The sequence below is a fragment of the Gambusia affinis genome, linkage group LG11 (assembly GCF_019740435.1).
Source record: "Gambusia affinis linkage group LG11, SWU_Gaff_1.0, whole genome shotgun sequence".
Classification (NCBI taxonomy): Eukaryota; Metazoa; Chordata; class Actinopteri; order Cyprinodontiformes; family Poeciliidae; genus Gambusia; species Gambusia affinis.
The window spans coordinates 1,560,791-1,581,387 of NC_057878.1; the positions used below are offsets into that span (position 1 = coordinate 1,560,791).

General features: G+C 40.5%; 3 protein-coding genes across 5 annotated transcripts in view; 1 reads left to right on the top strand and 2 right to left on the bottom strand.

Annotated features, from left to right (window-relative positions):
• fer1l6 (fer-1 like family member 6) overlaps positions 1 to 3,694 on the top strand; it is a 30,177-nt gene extending 26,483 nt beyond the window's left edge. For all 3 annotated transcript variants that reach the window (XM_044131002.1, XM_044131001.1, XM_044131003.1), the window contains 7 exons: positions 873 to 961; positions 1,043 to 1,141; positions 1,244 to 1,364; positions 1,471 to 1,591; positions 1,671 to 1,828; positions 1,932 to 2,032; positions 3,142 to 3,694. In XM_044131002.1, coding sequence (XP_043986937.1) covers positions 873 to 961; positions 1,043 to 1,141; positions 1,244 to 1,364; positions 1,471 to 1,591; positions 1,671 to 1,828; positions 1,932 to 2,032; positions 3,142 to 3,322 — 870 coding nt within the window. In that variant the 3' untranslated portion in view covers positions 3,323 to 3,694. The remainder of the gene's footprint in view (positions 1 to 872; positions 962 to 1,042; positions 1,142 to 1,243; positions 1,365 to 1,470; positions 1,592 to 1,670; positions 1,829 to 1,931; positions 2,033 to 3,141) is intronic.
• A 419-nt stretch (positions 3,695 to 4,113) lies between these two features.
• On the bottom strand, positions 4,114 to 13,983 carry si:ch211-67e16.4. The gene is made up of 10 exons (XM_044131004.1): positions 13,806 to 13,983; positions 11,308 to 11,741; positions 11,097 to 11,231; positions 10,382 to 10,590; positions 9,041 to 9,193; positions 8,458 to 8,545; positions 7,958 to 8,163; positions 7,783 to 7,869; positions 6,622 to 6,700; positions 4,114 to 4,482 (listed from the first exon to the last, which is right to left on the bottom strand). Exons 2-10 carry the CDS (start codon positions 11,726 to 11,728, stop codon positions 4,229 to 4,231), a joined length of 1,632 nt encoding a protein of 543 aa, XP_043986939.1. The 5' UTR covers positions 11,729 to 11,741; positions 13,806 to 13,983; the 3' UTR covers positions 4,114 to 4,228.
• Positions 13,984 to 15,403: 1,420 nt separating this feature from the next.
• Positions 15,404 to 16,705, bottom strand: LOC122840172 (trace amine-associated receptor 13c-like). Its single transcript, XM_044132397.1, has 2 exons — positions 16,533 to 16,705; positions 15,404 to 16,223 (listed from the first exon to the last, which is right to left on the bottom strand). The coding sequence occupies exons 1-2, from the start codon at positions 16,703 to 16,705 to the stop codon at positions 15,404 to 15,406; spliced, it is 993 nt and encodes a 330-aa protein (XP_043988332.1).
• Between the last annotated feature and the right edge of the window lie 3,892 nt (positions 16,706 to 20,597).

The window sequence follows — 20,597 nt, forward strand, 5'->3', positions numbered from 1 at the left end:
ATGGATGATTTATGTGACAATCTTTGCAACTAGACTGAAACAAAACCTTTTTAAAGGACTGCAGCTCTACAAATTCCACTCTTTATAATATTACAGGAAGAAATGGATGTTTGAAACTGGAATAAGGCAGCAGGTCCAGACCGTGTCAGCCAGTCCCTAGTAGATTATAACAACTAATTGTTACTACTTAGCCTGCAGGAGAAGAGTCTATTGTTGTGTAGGACATTTGTTCTTATTCCAGTACCTATGAAAGCTTATCCATACTGGAGTTTTTTCTCCTGTACATTCAACACAGCTCATTCCAATTTACTGAGTCAGAAACCCAATAAGACCCTGCAGTCCCTGGATCAATAAATATCTGATAAACAGACCTCAGTTGTTGTCTGACCAGATAGCCAGTGGCACAGGAGCCCCACAGGGTTTTGTACTTTCCTCACTCCTTTTCACTCCAGACTTTCAGTACAAGTCAAGTCTCTTCATCTGCAGAACTAAACTGATGACTCTGCAGTCATCAGATGTATCAGAGACGGACAAGAAGCTGAGTAGAGAACCGGTGATTATGCCGATCATCATTGCCATCATTGGTTTGGGGAAACTTTGCTTTGTCTAAACTTGGAGGACTTTCCTTAATCAGATGAATTCTGCTCTCTAGCAGTACGTCCTTCAGTAGAATCTCAGTGGTCACAGGGTCAGGCAGCCTTAGGTTATGAAGCAGGATGATGATCAAAAGAAAGTCCACCTCTCTGTGGCTCAAAATAGAAGGTCTAGTTAAAGCTCAGAGTTAAAACCAATTGAAGCTCTGTGACTTGGTCATAAAAACTTTGTGTGCAGCAAACGAAGCTCTCTGTTTGTGTTTGTGTTTGTGTGTGCAGGGTCAGGTCCAGATGTGGGTGGACATGTTCCCAATGGACTTACCACATCCAGGACCCCCAGTGGACATTTCTCCAAGAAAACCAAAAGGGTGAACTTTGACTGTTTTCTAACACCAGACCTGGTCAGAGGGGTTGGAGATGGGGAAGGTAACCCATTAATCTGTTAACAGGTACGAACTGCGAATCATCATCTGGAATACAGAAGATGTGATTCTGGAAGACAGTAACTTCCTGACCGGTCAACAGTCCAGCGACATCTACATCAAAGGGTACAAACATATCATATGTATTTTTCTAATTCACAACAAATTCTGTTAGTTTTCTTTCAGAACTACTGATCCTGAGCCCACCTTCTCTCTCTTTCTGTGTAGCTGGCTGAAAGGTTTGGAAGTTGACCGCCAGGAAACTGATGTCCACTACAACTCACTGACTGGAGAGGGAAACTTCAACTGGCGCTTTGTGTTCCCCTTTAGCTACCTGCCTGCTGAACAGGTACACACACACAACGAACCATGACGGGACACTGATGATGATGTTTTATACCAGGAGTTGTGGGGTACTAAATGGACGAGTGATCTGGACGTTCTTCCTTCCTCAGGTGGTGGTGGTGAAGAAGAGAGAGCACATCTTCTCCCTGGATAAAACGGAGCAGAAGCTTCCTGCCATCCTCATCCTGCAGGTCTGGGACTTTGAAACACTCTCTTCTGACGACTTCCTAGGTGGGTGTGTACGACCATTTCTGCATGTGTGTGCATGTGTGTGTCTGCGTGTTTCATGTGTTTGGTTGTGTGCATTCAGGCACGCTGGAGTTGGACCTCCATGCATTTCCCCGTGGAGCAAAAACAGCCAAGTCCTGTAAGCCTGACATGTTGACAGAAGTGACAGACAGAATCTCCATCTTCCAGCAGAAGAGAGCTCGAGGCTGGTGGCCTTTCAGCAAGTCTGGAGAGCTCACGGTACCAACACACACACACATCCACGCACAGACGAACATACACACAACCACAGAATCCAACAGACAGTCCAGAACTGCTCACCATTTACCTGGAAATCCTGCAGGGAAAAGTGGAGGCAGAGTTCCACCTGGTGACAGCTGAAGAGTCTGAGAAGAATCCTGTTGGCAAAGCGCGGAAAGAGCCGGAGCCACTGCCCAAACCAAAGTAAGAGTAATAATGAAGGCCATGTGCTTGTTCTACTGAACTGGGTTTGAGAATTTGGCAAAACTAAAAAATACTTAATAGTTCAATTTTTGCCTGTAAAGGTCCATATGACATTTAAAGACAAAAAAAACAGCTAACAATTCTACAATACAAGACATACAAGTTTAGTTTTTTATCTGAAGGATACAAGATTGGAAACACTCACAGACCAAAAAGCAGATTCAAACTACCAACACTGTGTTCAGCAAGTGTCTGTAAAACTGACCCCAAGCCATTTGCTTCAGTAATCCTGTCAAGACTAAAATATAATAACATAATAATTGCACCAAGATGCTTATTAGATTGATTAGTACTGAAGAAAGATTTGGGATGAGGTGAAATATCTTCAACAAGCAAGAAGTCAATTTTCCTTCCATTGGAATATTTAGGATTATGTCCTGGATTACTTGTAATCTACAACAATGAACCTCTGCTGCTTTTATAGAATAGAATATACTTTGTTGATCCCCAAGGGGAAATTGCTTATTTGTTGACAAGGTACTCCGTCTAAGGTATTAAATAATAAATAATAATGCAAATATAATCATAAGACATAGTTTATAATATTTACTTAATTCTAATTTACTCTGTACTCACATATACTTTATTTATAGATTAACATATTTATTTATTTACATTCAGTCATATTGAATTACCTAATCAATCTTATAGGTATATATATATACCTATAAGATAATTGCACCAATTATCTTTCAGTCAATCTTATATAAACCTAAGATTGACTGTAACTGAATGTAAATAAATAAGTTAATCTATAAATAAACTATATGTGAGTACAGAGTAAATTAGAACTAAGTAACTCAGACTTCAGCATTGTAAAGCCTAATTGTTTAAAATAATTTTGTAACTTTCTCTGCCACTTTTGTGCTATGAAACCACCAACTCAAGTCATCAGTCAATTAACTGTTTGATGTTCTATTTCATTGAGATTCAGCGGTAGAAAATCAAACCTCGCTGCTGTTTCTACATCTACTGTAAACAACGGAGAAGTGCACAGTAAAAGGAGCACAGTTAGAAATACTAACCACTAACCACTGTTTGTCCTCCAGCCGTCCCGACACGTCCTTCTCCTGGTTTGTCAACCCTTTCAAGTGTTTTTTCCACCTGGTGTGGCGCAACTACAAGAAGTACATCATCATCGCCCTGGTCCTGCTGATTACTGTGCTGTTCCTGGCCCTGCTGTTCTACACCCTGCCAGGAGCCATCTCTCAGAAGATTGTCAGCGGATAACACCGACTCAAAATACATTTACTTGGAGAAGCAAAAGGTGAATATTCAGCCCCATCAGTCTGACTTGTGTGATGTAAAAATTTAAACTGATGTCTCAAACACCCAGAGGCAAAAGCCTGCTTGACTGCTGGTGTAGTTTAGCAAACTCAGAACAGAACAGAACAGAACCTTCAGAGTATCATGACAAGGAACCGTCATGGAAGAAAAGTGGAAAACCTTTTGCTGGCTCAGGTAAAATGAATGAGCCCTGCTTTTTTGTGTTCTGACTCCATGTTTTGTACAAACTAACTCCACATTGCAGGGAATAATAATAATAACACTGGTTTGCACTGGGAAAGCTCTTGAAATGAACAAAGAGCACATAGTTGGAGAAAAACAATATTTATTGGAATTAACTTTTTATTACATCAACACTAAGCATGTAGAGCAGGGGGCCAGCCCTCTAAAGCCACCGTCCTGCAACTTTTAGATGCATCCTTACTCCAACAGACCTGGATCAAATGGCTGAACTCCCTCACCAACAGTCATTCAGCTCTGAACAGGCCTGGTAACGAGACATTGATTTGATTCAGGTGTGTTGGAGCAGGAAAGCATCTGAATGTTGCATCCTGGTAGATCTGGAGGACTGGAGTTGAGCATCCCTGATGGAGAGTAACATTAGTGATACTTTGAGTAATGCGTCTCAAGATTCTCTGTATTGTGTAAAAAAAAAAAAGAAAAAAGAAAAACTGATTAGGAACATGTTCATTTAATGTATTATTTAACATGCTTTGAATGACAGACTGAGTCTGTAGGGAAGCGTTTTAGAACTTGTGCTTTATTCTTTGTTTTGTACTTGGTTAAGGTGCTTTTTGCTCTAAAATAAACTCCATGCTAGCATGCTGACTGCTGTGTTTTACATGAAGTTCACTGTGACATATGAACATCTGTCAGTAACATGGCCCGCGGTGACTGGCTGACTTGATCATAGGAGGAGGAAGATGATGATGATGATGATGATGTCACCGTGTGCTCGTGCGGGGACACGTTGGGGCCCCGCAGGATCAGGGAGGAGGAAGGAACGGCCGGCAGGAGGGCGGGAATGGAGTTTCCAGAAACGGTGCTGAGGAAGCTGCTGGTGTGAGGAGATGCTGGGTTCTGTCTCTGCTGGTTGCTGGAAGCTGAAACACAAGATGAGACCGATGTGTGTCCAATGCGTCACAAGGACAGAATTTTCAGAGAACAATCAGGCAGACAAATGTCACCAAACTGCTTCAGCTCCTAAAGCAGCCAAAGTGGAGCAGCATGTTCCATTAGTGATCACTTTTCTGCCATTACTAATTTGCTTACTAAATTTCTATCTACCATATGTTAGAACTATGTTCAAATTATCTATTCTACTTGACTCAAGATCTGCTTGACAGCATAAACAAAGTTTTCTATACAGTAACTGTAAATACTAGCAGGAAGAGATAAAAGGTTTTTGAGAGTTTAGATGTAGTTACAATCCTTGAATAATATGTTAACATCATCTCTCAGTTCATCTGACTTTCTGTCACAGGTAACATTTAACCGGTAATTGTCATGCATGGACATGTATTTAAAGAAACAGTGTATAGAGTTTTTACTCCCTGTTGAGCAATCTATAGGATAAAAAAGTCACCAAATGAAATCTGCTTTATTCACTTTTTACACAGACATACTTTTCTGCCAGGCAGTTGATGTGACTGGACAGCGTTCCTAAACGCTTTCCATGTAAAAGTTACTTTGAAAATTTCCCAGACTAAATACTTGTGATTTTTTTGGGATTTTTACGACATTCTTGACTTTCAATACTCAATAAATTTATGAAACAACTCAATGGACCTTACCAAGCTCCGCCCACAACCGACCCACGTGACCGCAAGTCTCACAAGCAAAGCCTCGTAGCGCATTATTTCTATGTAAACATGACTCCATTAGTGCATCATTTCTACCGGATTTTCACAATATATCAGCTACTAGAATGGACAGAGGAAATAACAAGTTCATGTCATCATCTGGGAGGAGGTTACTGGTTTCTCAGTCACAAGCTGGTTGCAAACCTGAGGCCAGCAGGTGTCAGTCGGTCAGTTATGGTAGATCTGAAATTTGGTTTGATGACCTCAATATGAGAAGCTACAGACTGATAAGAGGAACCAAAGAGCTCTGTTAAGGTAAAGAAGCCATTTGTTTGTTAAAATTTTATTAAATCTATTTGTTCTATTTGATGTTTGTTAACGAGGTAATTAGTCCAACGTTTAGAAACTACAGCGGCTGTAATGAGCCACAGCAAAGGTAAACAAAGGTAAAATAACCCGAACAGGTGATCAACTCAAAACCACTCCTACCTTTTTACTCTCTCTTTGTAGTTTAAGCACACTTGTTACCGTGGCAACCGCCTGCAAAGATTACGTTAAAAACAAAACATTCACTCCGTTACGATATCAAGTTTCCAGGCTTGATATTTATTTCTGGATTATTAATCAGCGCTTCCCTGAACACAGCGATGGTTGATTGACCAGCTGTACTTGGTGCTAGAGTGGCTAACACGAGTAACAGTTTAGTCCAAAGCCTTTTCTGCTAAAATAAAATCTTTAGTGTGTGTCAGATACAGTACACATTGCATATTGATCTGTTTAGCTAACATAAGACTGTGTAGCAGACAGGCTTCAAGGTGTAGAAGTTGTATCAGAACTGCTATTATGCTGTACTTAGCTAACGAGAAGCGTGTGTGTGAGACGGCCACCCACGTGACCACGTAGAATGTGCATCAGCCAATGAAAAGCGGCCCCTCTGGTAAGGTCCATGCTGAGGGTGATTCTGAGTTAGGCAGTGTTATAAAGGGATATTCCCAGCAGCCCTACTTAATGTCAAGTTATACTCCCTGACTGATGTGGAGAGAAACAGAATTGAGCTACTGAAGTTCTTTAGAGAAGAAAAATACTTTGTGTTTCCAAACTATCTCCTATGTTTTCTTATTCTTCTCTCTGTGTGTAGATTTTAAAAGGGGCTTAATGAGGAAAATGACAAAATTCTTTGCAAATATGTCTGCAGTAGCAGCATAAAAACATTGATTTTAATAGCAAAAAAAAAAAAAAAAATCACAAACACAATCCTAAAAGGACTGATTTGTTCATTTGTTATGTCAGTAAATATTGACAAATATTTAAAATCCTGATCTAAGTGGATGTAGAAGTGTAAAAAGCATTAATATGGCCCTATTAGAAATAGTTTGCTGCTTCTGTGTCTGCAGTAAAATCTGCTTTCCAAGTTTAATGTGTAATCATGTCTTAACTTACCAGTAGGAGTTCTGTGCTGCTGATACTCCCTACTGACAGCAACACCAGCCTGAGAGACAACAGCAGCGCCCCCTGGAGCCTGACAAAGGAACAAAACATGGAATTATTTTTGCATTTTGATTAGCATAATCCTGTTGAGAGAAAAAAACTTACCACTGCCCAGCAATAAATGTTTTTGCTTTATTTTTATTTTATTTGCTTTTAGACAATACTGTGAAACACTATTCTGCAAAATGCCATAACTTGTAACAATACAGCTTATGAGAACAATTTGGAACAGTATGGATATTAATGCGTTTACCACAAGTTGTTCTTTATTGAAGAATTTTCAAAGCTTGAAGTTAGACATCATTAAAGAGAAATTGGTGAAATGATTCAATGTCCAAATATCAGTTTGTTGTTCTCTGTAAGAATGACAGGAGAAGCAGCAACTAACTATCCAGACTGGAATCAATACAACGTCAGTAGGTGGAATATCTTTTTTTCTTTTAATTCTCCATTAAATCAATAGAGCATAAACTCTTCGATGGGGCTTTTAAAGTTTGATAAAAATCAAATAAATGTTAGGGACACATAGTAATCTTTGAGACAACCTCCATCAGAGAACTGGAGGAAATTTTATCATCATCATCATCATCATCATCATCATCATCATCATCATCATCATCATCATCATCATCATCCCAGCCCGCAGCATTGTTATGGGTCAAGTCTTATACATAAATAAATAATTAGAAACAAACAAATAAAGAAAAAAGTATATGACCACATAAAGACCAGAAATATAAGAGTATATAAATAAAGTCAAAAAAAAAAAAAAAAGAAAGTTATGTCATCACACTCTGCTGCCAGCCTTTGAGAAAACCTTCACCACAAACTGCTGAGTGAAAAGCCAACACAACGACTGGTGGGTGATACGCTAAACAGGTCTGGTTTAACGTATCTTTACACTGATGGTGTAAAGAGAACGTAGATTGTTGGACGAAGTTTAAATGAGGAACTTTTGTCTAACAGGCCAGTTACACAGACAGAAGCTGGGATAAATCATGTAGCTTGAAAACATCCAAATCTGGAAACTGTATAAACAAATTCATATTTAGGAGTTTGTTTGTGTGCAGGACGGCTGATGTGTCCACAGTGTAAAGGTCAGTCTGGACTCACCTGAGTCTGGTTCAGACAGGCCTGGAGTTTCCGCTTGGCTCTCCACCTGGCTACCCTCAGCCTGGTCTTCTCTCGGCGCTCACGCACCTTCAACGACACATCCTCATCATAACCCAGTACGACGTTCCCAGAGCATTAGAACCATATCTGTCCCAGGATTAAACGGTTAACTGACCAGGTCTGCCAGCAGCGGCTGAGGCAAGCTTTTCTCCAGCTCCCGCCGCCTGTTCAGGTTTCTCCTCCGCAGCTCGTTCCGCCGCAGTTTGTATTCTTCGTACAGACTCAGGTCTTTGGTCCAGGGCCGCACCGCCTGGCGGGGCAGAACGCCGGGCTGCAAGGCTGCAGCGGAGGGCAGGGAGCCAGCCAACTGAGGCAGAGTATCTGAGAGGGAACACACAACGTGTGCGTTCCATTATGGAAGATTATTTTTACAGATCATACTGCTGTCTAGTCTAGTCTTATGTGTTTTGACTGTTTATAAATATTCTAAGCAGTAGGGTATTTAGTTTACTGGAGTACATTACATTTACTCCAGTAGATGTAATGTGAGATTTTAACTCCACTAAATGTGCTGGAGTAAATTACATTTACTCCAATTTATTGCAGTGACAATAAATACATTTAATCCAATCAAAACACCCACCCACACACACACACACACACAGATCTACTCACAGATGCAGGATCCAGCTGGGCTGAAATCGGATCCCAGGTGGATCTGACCTGCTGACGGTCGTGTTGGCTCGGCCGCCCTCCTTTGAGTCTGCAGCAGCAGAAAGAAAGAAAATCTACATCCTGTTGACTGATTTTCACTTTGGTGACGATGGACTGAGGACGTCTGTGTGTTAATGTGCCAGCACTGATCTCAGACGGTGACATCATCATCACCAGGTATGAATGTGATTATGGGTATTTATTTCCAAATTTACTTCCTCCTGCAGTACATAGTGTTACCACCAGGGGACAAACCTTGAATTGGAGTTAGTCCTTCTACCATACGCCATAATCTCCTCCCATCATCCTCCCACAGCTTTGTAGCAGTTGGAGAGGTGATGGGAGTGTTCCTACAAACAGCACTACATGTGAAGTTACAGGACACTTTTGATCACGGAATCACAAAACATGACTGTGTCAACCTAAAAACAAAAGCAGAATGATTTTTACAGCCGCAGTATGTAAATGTAAATATATGTAAATTTGGATTTGGAAAGTATTTCCCCCCACAACAGTAAACAGGTGAGCAGGGACTACTGGTCACCTCTGGCTGTGGGGCTGGACCGTGCTGTGCCTGGCAGTCCAGCAGCAGGGTGGACATCACTTCCTGTTCCTCTGCTGGCTCCTCCTTAATGCAGATCACCTCCTCCTCTTCTTCCTGCTCTTCTTTTTGCGACGGCTGGACCTCCTGCTTCACCTGAAGACAATCAGCACCATCTGAGGAAATTTTCAATCAATTTCAATCCTTAAGTATTTCTGTGAATAATGTACAGTAATTTAGTAGTATGACCAAAGACAAACACACACAGGAGTTCCAAGCAGAACATTTCAGACTCAGATGAAACGAAGCTCACCTGCATCACTGAATCAGGTATTTTGTGGCGCCTTTTTTTTTTAATGTATTACCAAACATTAATGTCAAAATGGTGTTAGCTATGTAAATGTTTTTCTTATTTATTAAAACTGTCAAACATGAAGCAACAAATACATTTCAAACCAGTTCTTATCATCCACTGTGAAAAAATAATTTTTAAAATCAACCTTTTATGCTCACTGACTGACATTAAATCCACCTAAAACTTTTCAGCTCAACATCAGTTAGGATCAGTGACTTGTTACATTTACTCAATTACTATTTACTGTAGTAAATCTAATAGAGTACATTTTTACTCCCTAGTTGAGTAAATCTTTTTGAAGAAAATTACTCTGGTCAAGACCAGAGTTCTGACCTCAGTCTTGGTTTGATTAAGTGAACTCTGGTGTGGTTCAAATAAAGGTGTGAACGCCAAACGGACCCGAAACCGCTCCAATCGCAAGAAGCAGACTGCAGTGCAGGGCATTCTGGGTAAATACAACCCAAACAAAGGCACCAGGCTAGCGCTAGCGAGCGAACTGGGTCACGGTCTCTCACCAAAGACAAAGCAGAAATCCTACAACATCTAAAATCTCCAAATACATTTTTGTTTGTATTTGGTGAAGTCTTCTTCAGAGTTTTCTGTGTCGCTTCCTTCAGTGGTTCTTAGCGCGAAGCCACCACATGCAAAAAGGGGAACAGGTTTTTCAAAATGTTTGTTTTTTTGACCCAATGCAGTGAGAAGGTGAGACATTCCAGCTGAAAATGGAACAGATATTGCAATTTTGGTCCCTAATTGAGTCTACTGGACCACTGGGTGTGAAAACACCATAAAAAGGTTCTCTCATTATTTTTGGTTTACCATACAGAGATAATGGTAACCCTACACTGATATAAACCTGATGAGCGAAACTTAAAAAAAAAAGCCACATCTCTTCTTGTAGATGTAAATATTTGGTTTCAATCCAAGGTAAACCTTTTTCTGTCCAGCTTAAAATAAAACATGAGCTAATTATGGATGTGTGCTGTCACCTCTGGAGCAAAAGAGGACAGCATGGAGCTGTCAACCTCTGAGGACAGTGGAGCAGGCGCTGGCTGTTGCCCTGACAACAACGTCAGGGTCCTAATGGACTCAGGGGCCTCGGCACATCGTCCTGTTGTAGGCTGCATGGTGACGGTCCATTCCACCTGGTCCACATCCTCCCTCTGAGGTCCATCATGCACCGAGTGATGAAATAAAACTGCATAAGAAACAAGAGGTTTTAGTCCAGAACCTGTCTGACCATTAGACAAACTTCAGCTCACATCAGAGAAACTACAGGTAGAGTAATGCATCGCTCAGCAGAGCCGTGTGCAGCAGCAGCATATATAGCTCTGGTGCTTAGGCCTGTCACACATGTGTCTTTCTTTTTACCAAAAACTGAATGATAAAAGTCTTCAGTCTGGTGTTCTGGTCTCAACTTTCCCCTTTGAAAGATTATTTTGTTTATAAGGATTTTATTATTCATTTTTTGTTGTTTTTTTATTTATTTTGGAAATTTCAAATGTCTTCCAGTTCCACTGTTTAGATGTTCATTAGAATTTAAAGTTTATTGATCCTTGAGAACGCGTTCTTGCATTACTGTGCCATTTTTTTCTAGTGTACGACTCGAAAATGGTCTCAAAACAATATTATCGTTTATCGCGATAAGTTCTGGGACAATTTATCGACCAGCAAAATTTGTTATTGTGACGGGCCGACCTGTACCTGCGTTGCTGTCCACAGACTCGCCCACAGTGAGTGTGAGTGGAAGCAGCAGGTCTGATGAGTCGGAGCTCGTCGCATCTGAAGGACAGCAAACTCTGACTGCTCGTCTGCTTGTGCTATCTGACGAGGTGCATTCTGGGAACAAAACAGAAGCGAGCCATGAGACTTTGAAGGCGCTGAGGCAAAACGTACATACCTCACATGTTCACACCTTGGCTGCTGCTAAACGGTACGTCCTCTGCAGGCGTGTGAGCTGAACGGGGCACAGGCAGCTCTGCCTTGCCCCTCTGCACGCGGGTGAAGGCGGGCGGCTGGACGCGGATCAGCGCCGAGGCTGATGCCCTCTGCTGCAGCTCCTCCTCCACTCCCTGCCTGTAGTACTTGAGCTTCAGCTCGGTGTAGTGCAGCTTGGCTCGGATGTTGTCGTTCTCCTTCTCCTTCAGGGCCTTCTCCCTCTGCAGCGCCATGACGTCCCTCTTCATCACCACCACCTGAGCCTTCAGCTCCTCGAACTTTACTCCAACCACCTTGAGCATCTCGGCCAGCACCGTCTCCACCGCCGTGTTCACGGCTCGCTCCACCACCGTGCCCATCTGACCCCGGATCAGAGACACGGCTATGCTCACATCCATCTGAAAGATTTACCTGCATGTAAACAGCAGTTTAGAGGAGAAAGAAAATCTTTATATTAGTAAAATAATATGAATGCATGTAAAGTAAAATAATAACTGAGATAATCTTGGTGGCTGTCTACTTATTGGGACTGCAGTTTTCTGGCTGATTACAAATCTTTGAAAAGCCAATCCAGATTTTTTATTGAAAACAGTGTGGTGACTATTCTTAATGCAGATGTGCAGAAGTGACCTGGTGGGTCGGTCAGCCACTCTGTTATAAGCAGAGCAAAAGGGGACAGAGGCTGATTTTCAGACTAAGTATTAGTCTGTATTAATAAGTATTAGATTGACTGCTGATCAACCAAAATTAAGAAATCAGGATGGATTTATCGGTGCATCCCTACTACTCATACAGCAGAAAACAAATATGCAGATTTCAGAAATCTAGAAATGATTCCACTAAGTGAGAAACGGTCTCGTTCTGAGGACAAGTGAGCATGGCTCTTATCAAAAACACTTCATTTTGCAAAAAAAAGAAGACAAAGAGTAGAAAATATTGAAATCTGATCAATTTGCACAATCTTCCTGATATAAAATATTAATATCACTATTCTATAGAACTCAACAGGCATTTTAATTTATCTTTAAAATAACCATCTATATTGAAAATGGCTTCCTATTGGGAGCAAAATGGAACCAAAGTCAAATTAAGATTATTTCCATTTCCACAAAAGGTACTTGTTCCCAACCAGCAACTCTATTCAAAATAAAACTTTTACTTTTTAAATGAGGTAAAAAGTTACATTGTATTTATTGAACTCAAATAAATCTCACTTTTTAAATGTTTGATCTTCTGCTCAATAGTCAGAGGTAATCAATAAATTGTTTGCTGATTTTAATCATTTATTTAATCATTTATTGGTGCTTTCTTGCTCATCATTAAATTACAAACCCAATCCCATCTACAACTGGTAAGGATTATTGATTCAGATAACTTCAGTCAGAAGTCAGAAAAATTCTTCATTCTGCATTCATTGAGTGTTGTCATAAAATTGTTGTCATAAAAATTAGCTTTATTTTGCATTTTAAAACACCTTGCAATGAAAAATGCTCTAAAAATAAATCTCTTTTTACTTAGATTTCTTACTCTATATTGCCATCTGGTGGTCAGAATCTGAATGGCATCCCGTTGAATTTTAACAACATTTATATCAGTATTTGAACTACAGCATGATGAACTACAATGGATTAGACTGTTGCAATTTAATTGCAAAAGCTAATTAAATTGCTTTTAATTAGCTAATTAAATAAGCTTCTGTAATTAAATTACAAAATTAAATACAGTATTTTTATTTCAAATACTGCATTTCAGTATTTGAAATACAGTATGATGAAACACGAAGGATTAGACTTGCTGAAATCTAATTATTTAGCAGTAGCATTATCGATAAAACATTATTCCAAATGATCCCGATGTCTCCAATTTGAATCTCAACAAAATTTGTTTTTGTGCAATAATAAAATAAAGAATCTCTACCTAATTTAGTATCTGAAAGCAAAAACGCAAATAATTTTGTGTACTACGATAAAGAAATCCAGGCAGAAAGGGACTATAGTTTGCTACATAATGAATAAAGTTCTGAATAATAGACATAGAGAGAAAGTTATTATTCACGTTGGAAACTTGACAACTTTATTATTTGTGTTTTTGGATAGTTGCAGCCGGTGTTTTTCGATGTTCAACATAATGATAACAGGTTTCTGAAAGGCATGTTGACATGAAGAGCTGCTCGTTCAGTCATTTGAATTCGGTGAGAAACGTTCAATTTCTGCGTCCCGGAAGCGTCAAGATTCAGTCAAAAAACCCACCTTTACAAAGCATACTTATTCTACAAAACCATTATTTATGCCTTTTTAACTGGCATAAATAATGGCCAGTTACAAAGGCCATTATGGATTTTGTATGCCATATTCATACAAAGTCCAGGATGTGTATGGCAGCTATCAATAAAGCTTCTTTTCAAATTCCTTTACGTTAGAGCTCCTCACAGCTAAACAAGCTTCCTCTGTTTCTAATGGCGACAGCTTTACTTACCGTCAATATTCTCACACCAAGAGGCTCTATCGCTTCTAATCAATCACCGCCTTATACTAACATTTATTTAGACTAAAAACATTGTAAATAAAAGAAAGACAGCTTCTTCAAATGATATAGCAACGCATCAGCTGTTACGCAAAAGATTCTTCTTCTCGCTTGTTTTTTCTTCTTGTGTAAGTATGTGGTAGCAACTTAATGGTCACTACCGCCACCAGCTGGTAGAAAGCGCGGACCAAGATTGCAACATCTACTCGCCTCCGTGTGAATAATTTCCTTCATCTCCAGCTAGTAAAGCGCCATTCTTCCTTTCCCTCTTTTCAGACTCAACCTGTTATTAACAAACCCACATTACCCACTGAACTGCTGCTCCTTCAGAACCCCAGTCCACTAGAAAATCAAAATAAACCCTCTTTACTTAAATCCATGTATCCATTTCTGTTGGCCTACTTCAGAGTGGAACTAGAAACATGACACAAGAAAAAAAGAGAAACATATCACTCTGAGAAAAAAGAATAATACCTCAGCCTGAGACAGAAAGAGTGAGCCTCTTTTCTCTGTCATTCCTTCATCAAACATACCCATGGTGTTGGTTTGACTCATTCATGCAACACTTTGGGTACGTGTAAATCCTAAAATCTCACATGAAAGCCATTCAGGTGTGCCTTAATGCCTGTTTGTAAAATTCAACACCTCTCCTGGAGGAAGGGGGATTAATCCACCTGCTGCACCCTCCACACATGGCAGTAATCAAGTCATTGGTATGTTGTTTCTTTTTAGGATCTTTTTGACAACCATTTAGTACCTAGTGATCAACCATACTTGGCTGGTAGAATCAGGCAAGAAATCTTAGGACTGTCTGTCCTTGAATCTACCTGTGGCCCCCAAAACTCTCTGAAACCATTACAAACACAGCATTAGGAATATTAAATATTCCTAATGCTCAATACCTGAGAGAGACTGACTGTGGATGGCTAATGATTCCTGATAATCACGTGGTGCCTTGACTAGTCTAAACATAAAAATTTCTTAAGCTATGAATACTTTCATAAATAATTTAATGGTCATAAATAATAATGGTTACATCAAACATTTATGCAATCCTTATTGCATAACAGTCCTAATCCCGTTGTGGCACATTGTACTTTCTTTATGTTTTTCACACACACACATACGCACACACACCTACACACACACACACACACACACACACACACGCACACACACACACACAAAAATGACAATTTGTGCAAAAGGCAGGGTACACGCTGGAAGGGTCGACAAACAACTATGCACACCTGAGGACGCACAGGAAGAAGATGCAAAGTTCATGCAGAAAGACCCCGGTTACTAAGGGTCGGGGATCGAACCCAGGTCCTTCTTTCTGCAAAGAAATAATGCTCCCAACTGCACCACTGTGCAAAATCAAAATGAAACAAATTTCTAAAAGCATTATCAACATAGATAATCTGTTCAAAAAGTCTAATGTGAATTCGGATATAACTTACTGTTAGGGTGTTTTGTCATTTCTCCTTTAATTTACCGGTATGTAAAATATGAACAGCAACATATTGTTAACTAATTTGCAGCTCATATATCTACTGTATGTTAATGTCACAGGAGGCAGGTTGCAAGATTTGTAGTGTTAGAATTAATTTAAGACACTTCCTAAACCAGGGGTAGAAAAAAGCGTAGATAAGTGGATTCAGGCATGAATTAAAATAAAATAACCAGATCCCAAAATTTGAAAGAAACTCATTGTATGAAAAATTCAGTCCTGCAAAAGTTGAATAGAAAAAAGGACTTAAGTTAAATATAAACACAGTTACAACAACACCAAGAGCCATAGCTGCTTTTCTCTCAGATTTTTTAGCTGTTATGCGAACTGAACCTTGAATCCTGACAGCTGCAGTTTGAGACCTCATGGCCTGAGCCTGAGACACAGCCACCACAAACACTCTCATGTACAGAACTATAATAACTGTAATAGGAGTAAGAAATGTAAATACGACATCAAAGGTTCCTACTAGAAAATCAGTCAGAAGAACACATTCCCCATAACAAGAGTTAAATCTGTCTGGATCTTTAAAATGGTCTTTCATCATCACACCATTGTAAAATGCAGAGCAGCCCCAACACAGACAGATACAGATTTGAACTCTTCTTTGTGTCACTTTAACATGGTAACTCAAAGGGTCACAGATGGCTATATATCGGTCAACTGATATCAGCACCATGTTTCCTACTGAGGCAGATGTAAGGAGAAAACAAGTGTAGTGAAAGAGAGAACACATGAGGCTTCCCAACATCCAGCAGCCTCCAGTCAGCAGGAGTCTAATGGGCATCAGCAGCAATCCAACAAGGAAATCTGAGACAGCAAGAGAAAGGAGGAACAGGTTGGTGGATGTGTGGAGCTGCCTGGAAGAAAAGAAAGACAAAAGTCAGCCCAACAATAACTTCAAACATCATGTCACAAACGATACAGAATGTACAATTGTACATTTTCACAAATAGTTTTGGAGACATACACCACAAAACAAAGCAGAACTACATTAAAGCTGCAGGAACTGTTTGTATAATGGTCTAGAAAGAGGACAAATACCCAAAAATTACAACATAGATGAAATAATACTATATAGATTCATTTAGTAATGAACCCACTGATGACAACACAATGAACAGGAAACAATATACACAGTGACGCATTAGTTCAGTTTATGATAATGCCTGAAGTGTGAGACAGAGATGATGACCAGCAAGTTGAGGGTCACAGTCAGTAAAGACACGCAAGACAGCATAATGTAAAGCAAAATCTTCTCAGAAGGAAAGTGCTGGGTCCTTCTGCAGGAAGTGTTGATTAGCTGTGGGAAACACAGCCCAGCTTCACTCAAAGCCTCCATCATCAGAGAGAAAACAGCAGCTGAGCTGCTTCTGTGGTCTGCTGACTGTCTGACTAAATACTGTTTTATAGGACCTGCTGATTGTCCTCCTCCCCCTTTCAAAAATAGTGTATTGGTTGCATTGGCTGAAACATACACGTCTGTCATGTAAGTCTTTCAAAATTAATATGGCTGACATAACTACACTCCCCTCCAGATCTTCTGTGGCCAAACTTGCTTAAAACCTTGTATACATGAAGCTATTGAGGGTAGCCTAATATGATTTTTTATTCTTTCTCTATATTAAATTAAAGACTTACAGGCAGGATGAGATTGTTCTGATGGCCGTCAACACTTTTGACCCTGCCTGGGTAATTGTTGAAAAAATAAAAACACTAGAGAGGAGGGTCCGTCGAATTGTCGAACCTCGGATTCAGGAAGAGCATTGTGGTTTTCGTCCTGGTCGTGGGACCAGCTCTACATCCTCTGCAGGGTGTACTGGAGGGTGCATGGGAGTACGCCCAACCAGTCTACATGTGTTTTGTGGACTTGGAGAAGGCTTTCGACCGTGTCCCTTGGGGAGCCCTGTGGGGGGTTTTCCGGGAGTATGGGCTCCTTGATACGGGCTGTCAGGTCCCTGTATGACTTGTGTCAGAGTCTGGTACGCATTGCCGACAGTAAGTCGGGCTCATTTCCAGTGAGAGTTGGACTCGCTAGGGCTGCCCTTTGTCACCGATTCTGTTCATTACTTTTATGGACAGAATTTCTAGGCGCAGCCAGGGTGTTGAGGGGATCAGTTTTGGTGGCCTTAGGATTGCATCTCTGCTTTTTGCGGATGATGTGGTCCTTTTGGCTTCATCGGGACGTGATCTGCAGCTCTCACTGGGGCGGTTCGCAGCCGAGTGTGAAGCTGCTGGGATGGCGAATAGTGCCTCCAAATCCGAGGCCATGATCTTGAGCCGGAAAAGGGTAGAGTGCCTTCTCCGGGTCAGGGGGGGTGTCCTGCCCCAAGTGGAGGAGTTCAAGCATCTTGGGATCTTGTTCACGAATGGGGGAAGAAGGGAGCGGGAGATCGACAGGCGGATTGGCGCAGCGTCTGCCGTCAAGCGGTCGTTGTACCGGTCCGTCGTGGTGAAGAGAGAGCTGAGCCAAAAAGCGAAGCTCTCGATTTACCGGTCAATCTACGTTCCCACCCTCATCTATGGTCATGAGCTTTGGGTCATAATCGAAAGAACGAGATCATGGGTTTTTTCCGCAGGGTGGCCACAGACTGGTTTCAGATGAATGAAGACATTTTGTATAAAGTTTGTGGTCGCAGGAGTCCATCTGCTTTTGTCAGATACATCGTTCTTTGAGTTGTGCTTCATTCAGCAAAGAGAAGAAACATCCTCTGCTGTAATCAGGTACTAAGTAGAGAATGTATGATGGTTTTCATGGGATTTGTGATGTGCATGTCTGTGGAATTTCAAAGATACAGTAGCGAGTAAAAAGATACATATTCTTTTTTTAGCTTGGTGTTTTTATTTTCAGTTGACCATTTTCAATTTACGGGTTACAAGCCCAAACTTTTCATGGTCAAGGTCTCTGCAAGTTCCAAGCAGCTCAAGGTCATGGAAAGTATGTCTAGAGCTGAACCCTCCATCCCCACAGTGAAGCATGGTGGTGGAAGTAGCATGCTGTAGGAATCATTTTCTTCAGCATGGCTAGGTACTCTGGCCAGAGTTGATGGAGATAAGATGCGCCTCTGATGCACCACACCTGAATAGAATAATTAGGTCATTAAGGTTCTGGAGAACTGATCTACACAAGGAGGAGGTGATTAAGCCATTTCATTCCAGTGTTTTGCACCTGTAGTACATCTAAAAACTGCAGGACAGCGACCCTTGAGGACTGGAGTTTGACATCCCTGATCTAGATCCATTCTGACTGAGCTTGAGCTACAGTATTAAGGATTATATTGTAGCATGGCAAAACATGAAAAACAATTAAGGCTGTGAAAATTTTTGCAAGACACTAGTAAAATGCGAGGAGTCAGCAGATAATCGGCAATTCAGATTTGAGTGTTTGGGTTGCAAAAGGCCTCAAGAATCGAGGAGAGTCGAAACAAAATTCAACCTTGAATATGCTCATCTGTGGCACTGTATGTTTGATAATAAATTAGTGCATGAACAAACTTACTGATTTTTATTGCGTTTGTTGTTTAAACATTGCCATTTCAAAAATGTTTTTCCGACATTATAGGATTATCAACAAAGTTTTACATACATTTTTAAGGGAAACACTAGAGGCCGCACTTCCTTCTTCCAATAACTTCAGCATCGTTTGCGCTCGTGGTTCTGGTGGCTTCTTGTTTGCAGATTCTGCTCTGTGTGATGCATGTAGTTTCTAAGAGGTTTTAAAGATTCCCTCTCTAAATGCAGACCTCGAGGTCTACGTTTCCTCTCTCAGCTGAAGGACTTCTTGCAGATTGATTGTTCAGATACATTCAGAGCAGACTCTGGTCAGACCTGCAGACTGATTGGCATGGCTGTGCTATGGCGACTGTTGAATCTTAATGTTAATTTCTGTGTAGGTGTTGGTCATTGTGCATCGTTTTGTCCTTTTTGTTATAATTTATTTTCTTTACTATATTTGAGTACGTAATTGAAATGTTCTGCTTGTGTAAAACATGCCATCCTCTCTGTTTGATAGCCTGTCCTGTTGGTGTGGATTTATGTGGGAGCGTGTGGGCGGCTACACAGCCCAGTATTCAAAAAGCCCATTTCAAAATCTGCTGCGTTCCTGTTCATATGCATTTCAGAGCTGCCTCTGTGATTTACTCACTCAAACTCACCAAGGAGCTGTTTGTGCCAACTTTCAGCATTCTGCTTTAGTTTTAGTGTGCCACAGATAAAGGAGCGTAGTGGTGACCAGTTTAATTTTAAATGTGGAGTCTGGAGTTATCAGCAGTGAAATGTGTTTTTACCACTGTTTCTGAACGGTAGTCAGTGTTTTCTGCACTGAAAAGACGACAAATGAAAATAGTGTATTATTATGAAACTAGAAAATTCCTGAAGAAATTTAACTGGGGCCTGCCAAAGTGTGCCCGTCGGTTTGGACCCAGCGTTCTGATGCTAAGAATTAGCATCAATGCTAAAGAAAGCTGCAATGTAATCAATAGCATGTGAAGAATCACAAGAATGTTAAGTAAGCTGGACATGCAACATTCAGTATGATAAAGTAAGTGTATTAGCTAAAATGAGCAAATATGCTAATATAAGCATAAATACTGTCAGTAGCATGTGGGGTATCATTAGAATGTTTACTGTCATTTACTTACTCCATTAAGTATACTAAACATGGCTAATAAGTTTGAAAAATAGAAAATAGCTTATTTAAGCTAAAAGGCTAATGCTAATGAACTGCCTTGCTGTGCAAGGCAGTTCCCTAACCTCGGATAAACAGATAATGCAGAATGATATCACTGCACCGCCTCCGGTGCACTATCAGAGGGCATTTTGAGGCTTTTATTTTGAAATTTGCAGTAAGCTTCATATTAAATGCCCACACTAATCCAATGTGTAAAATGCTTTGGATAAACCAGTCACATAAAGCCAAAAAGAGCAATTACATGATGTAAAAATTCCCAAGGCTTTTATTTTGAAATTTTTGTTAAGCTTCATTTGAAAGGGTCAAAGTCATCCCATGTGTAACAGTCATTGGATTAAATCAGTCATACTGGCAACTCAAAAAGCAATGACCTGATGTAAAAATTTTCAAGGGCTTTTATTTTGAAATTTTCAGTAAGCTTCATTTCAAAGGCCAAACTCATCCCATGTGTAACAGTGACAGGGTTAAATGAGTTATATACAGCCCATAGCAGCAAGTTTTTCTAAAGGCCAGCTCAGTCCTCCTCTGTTTTAACTGAACTACT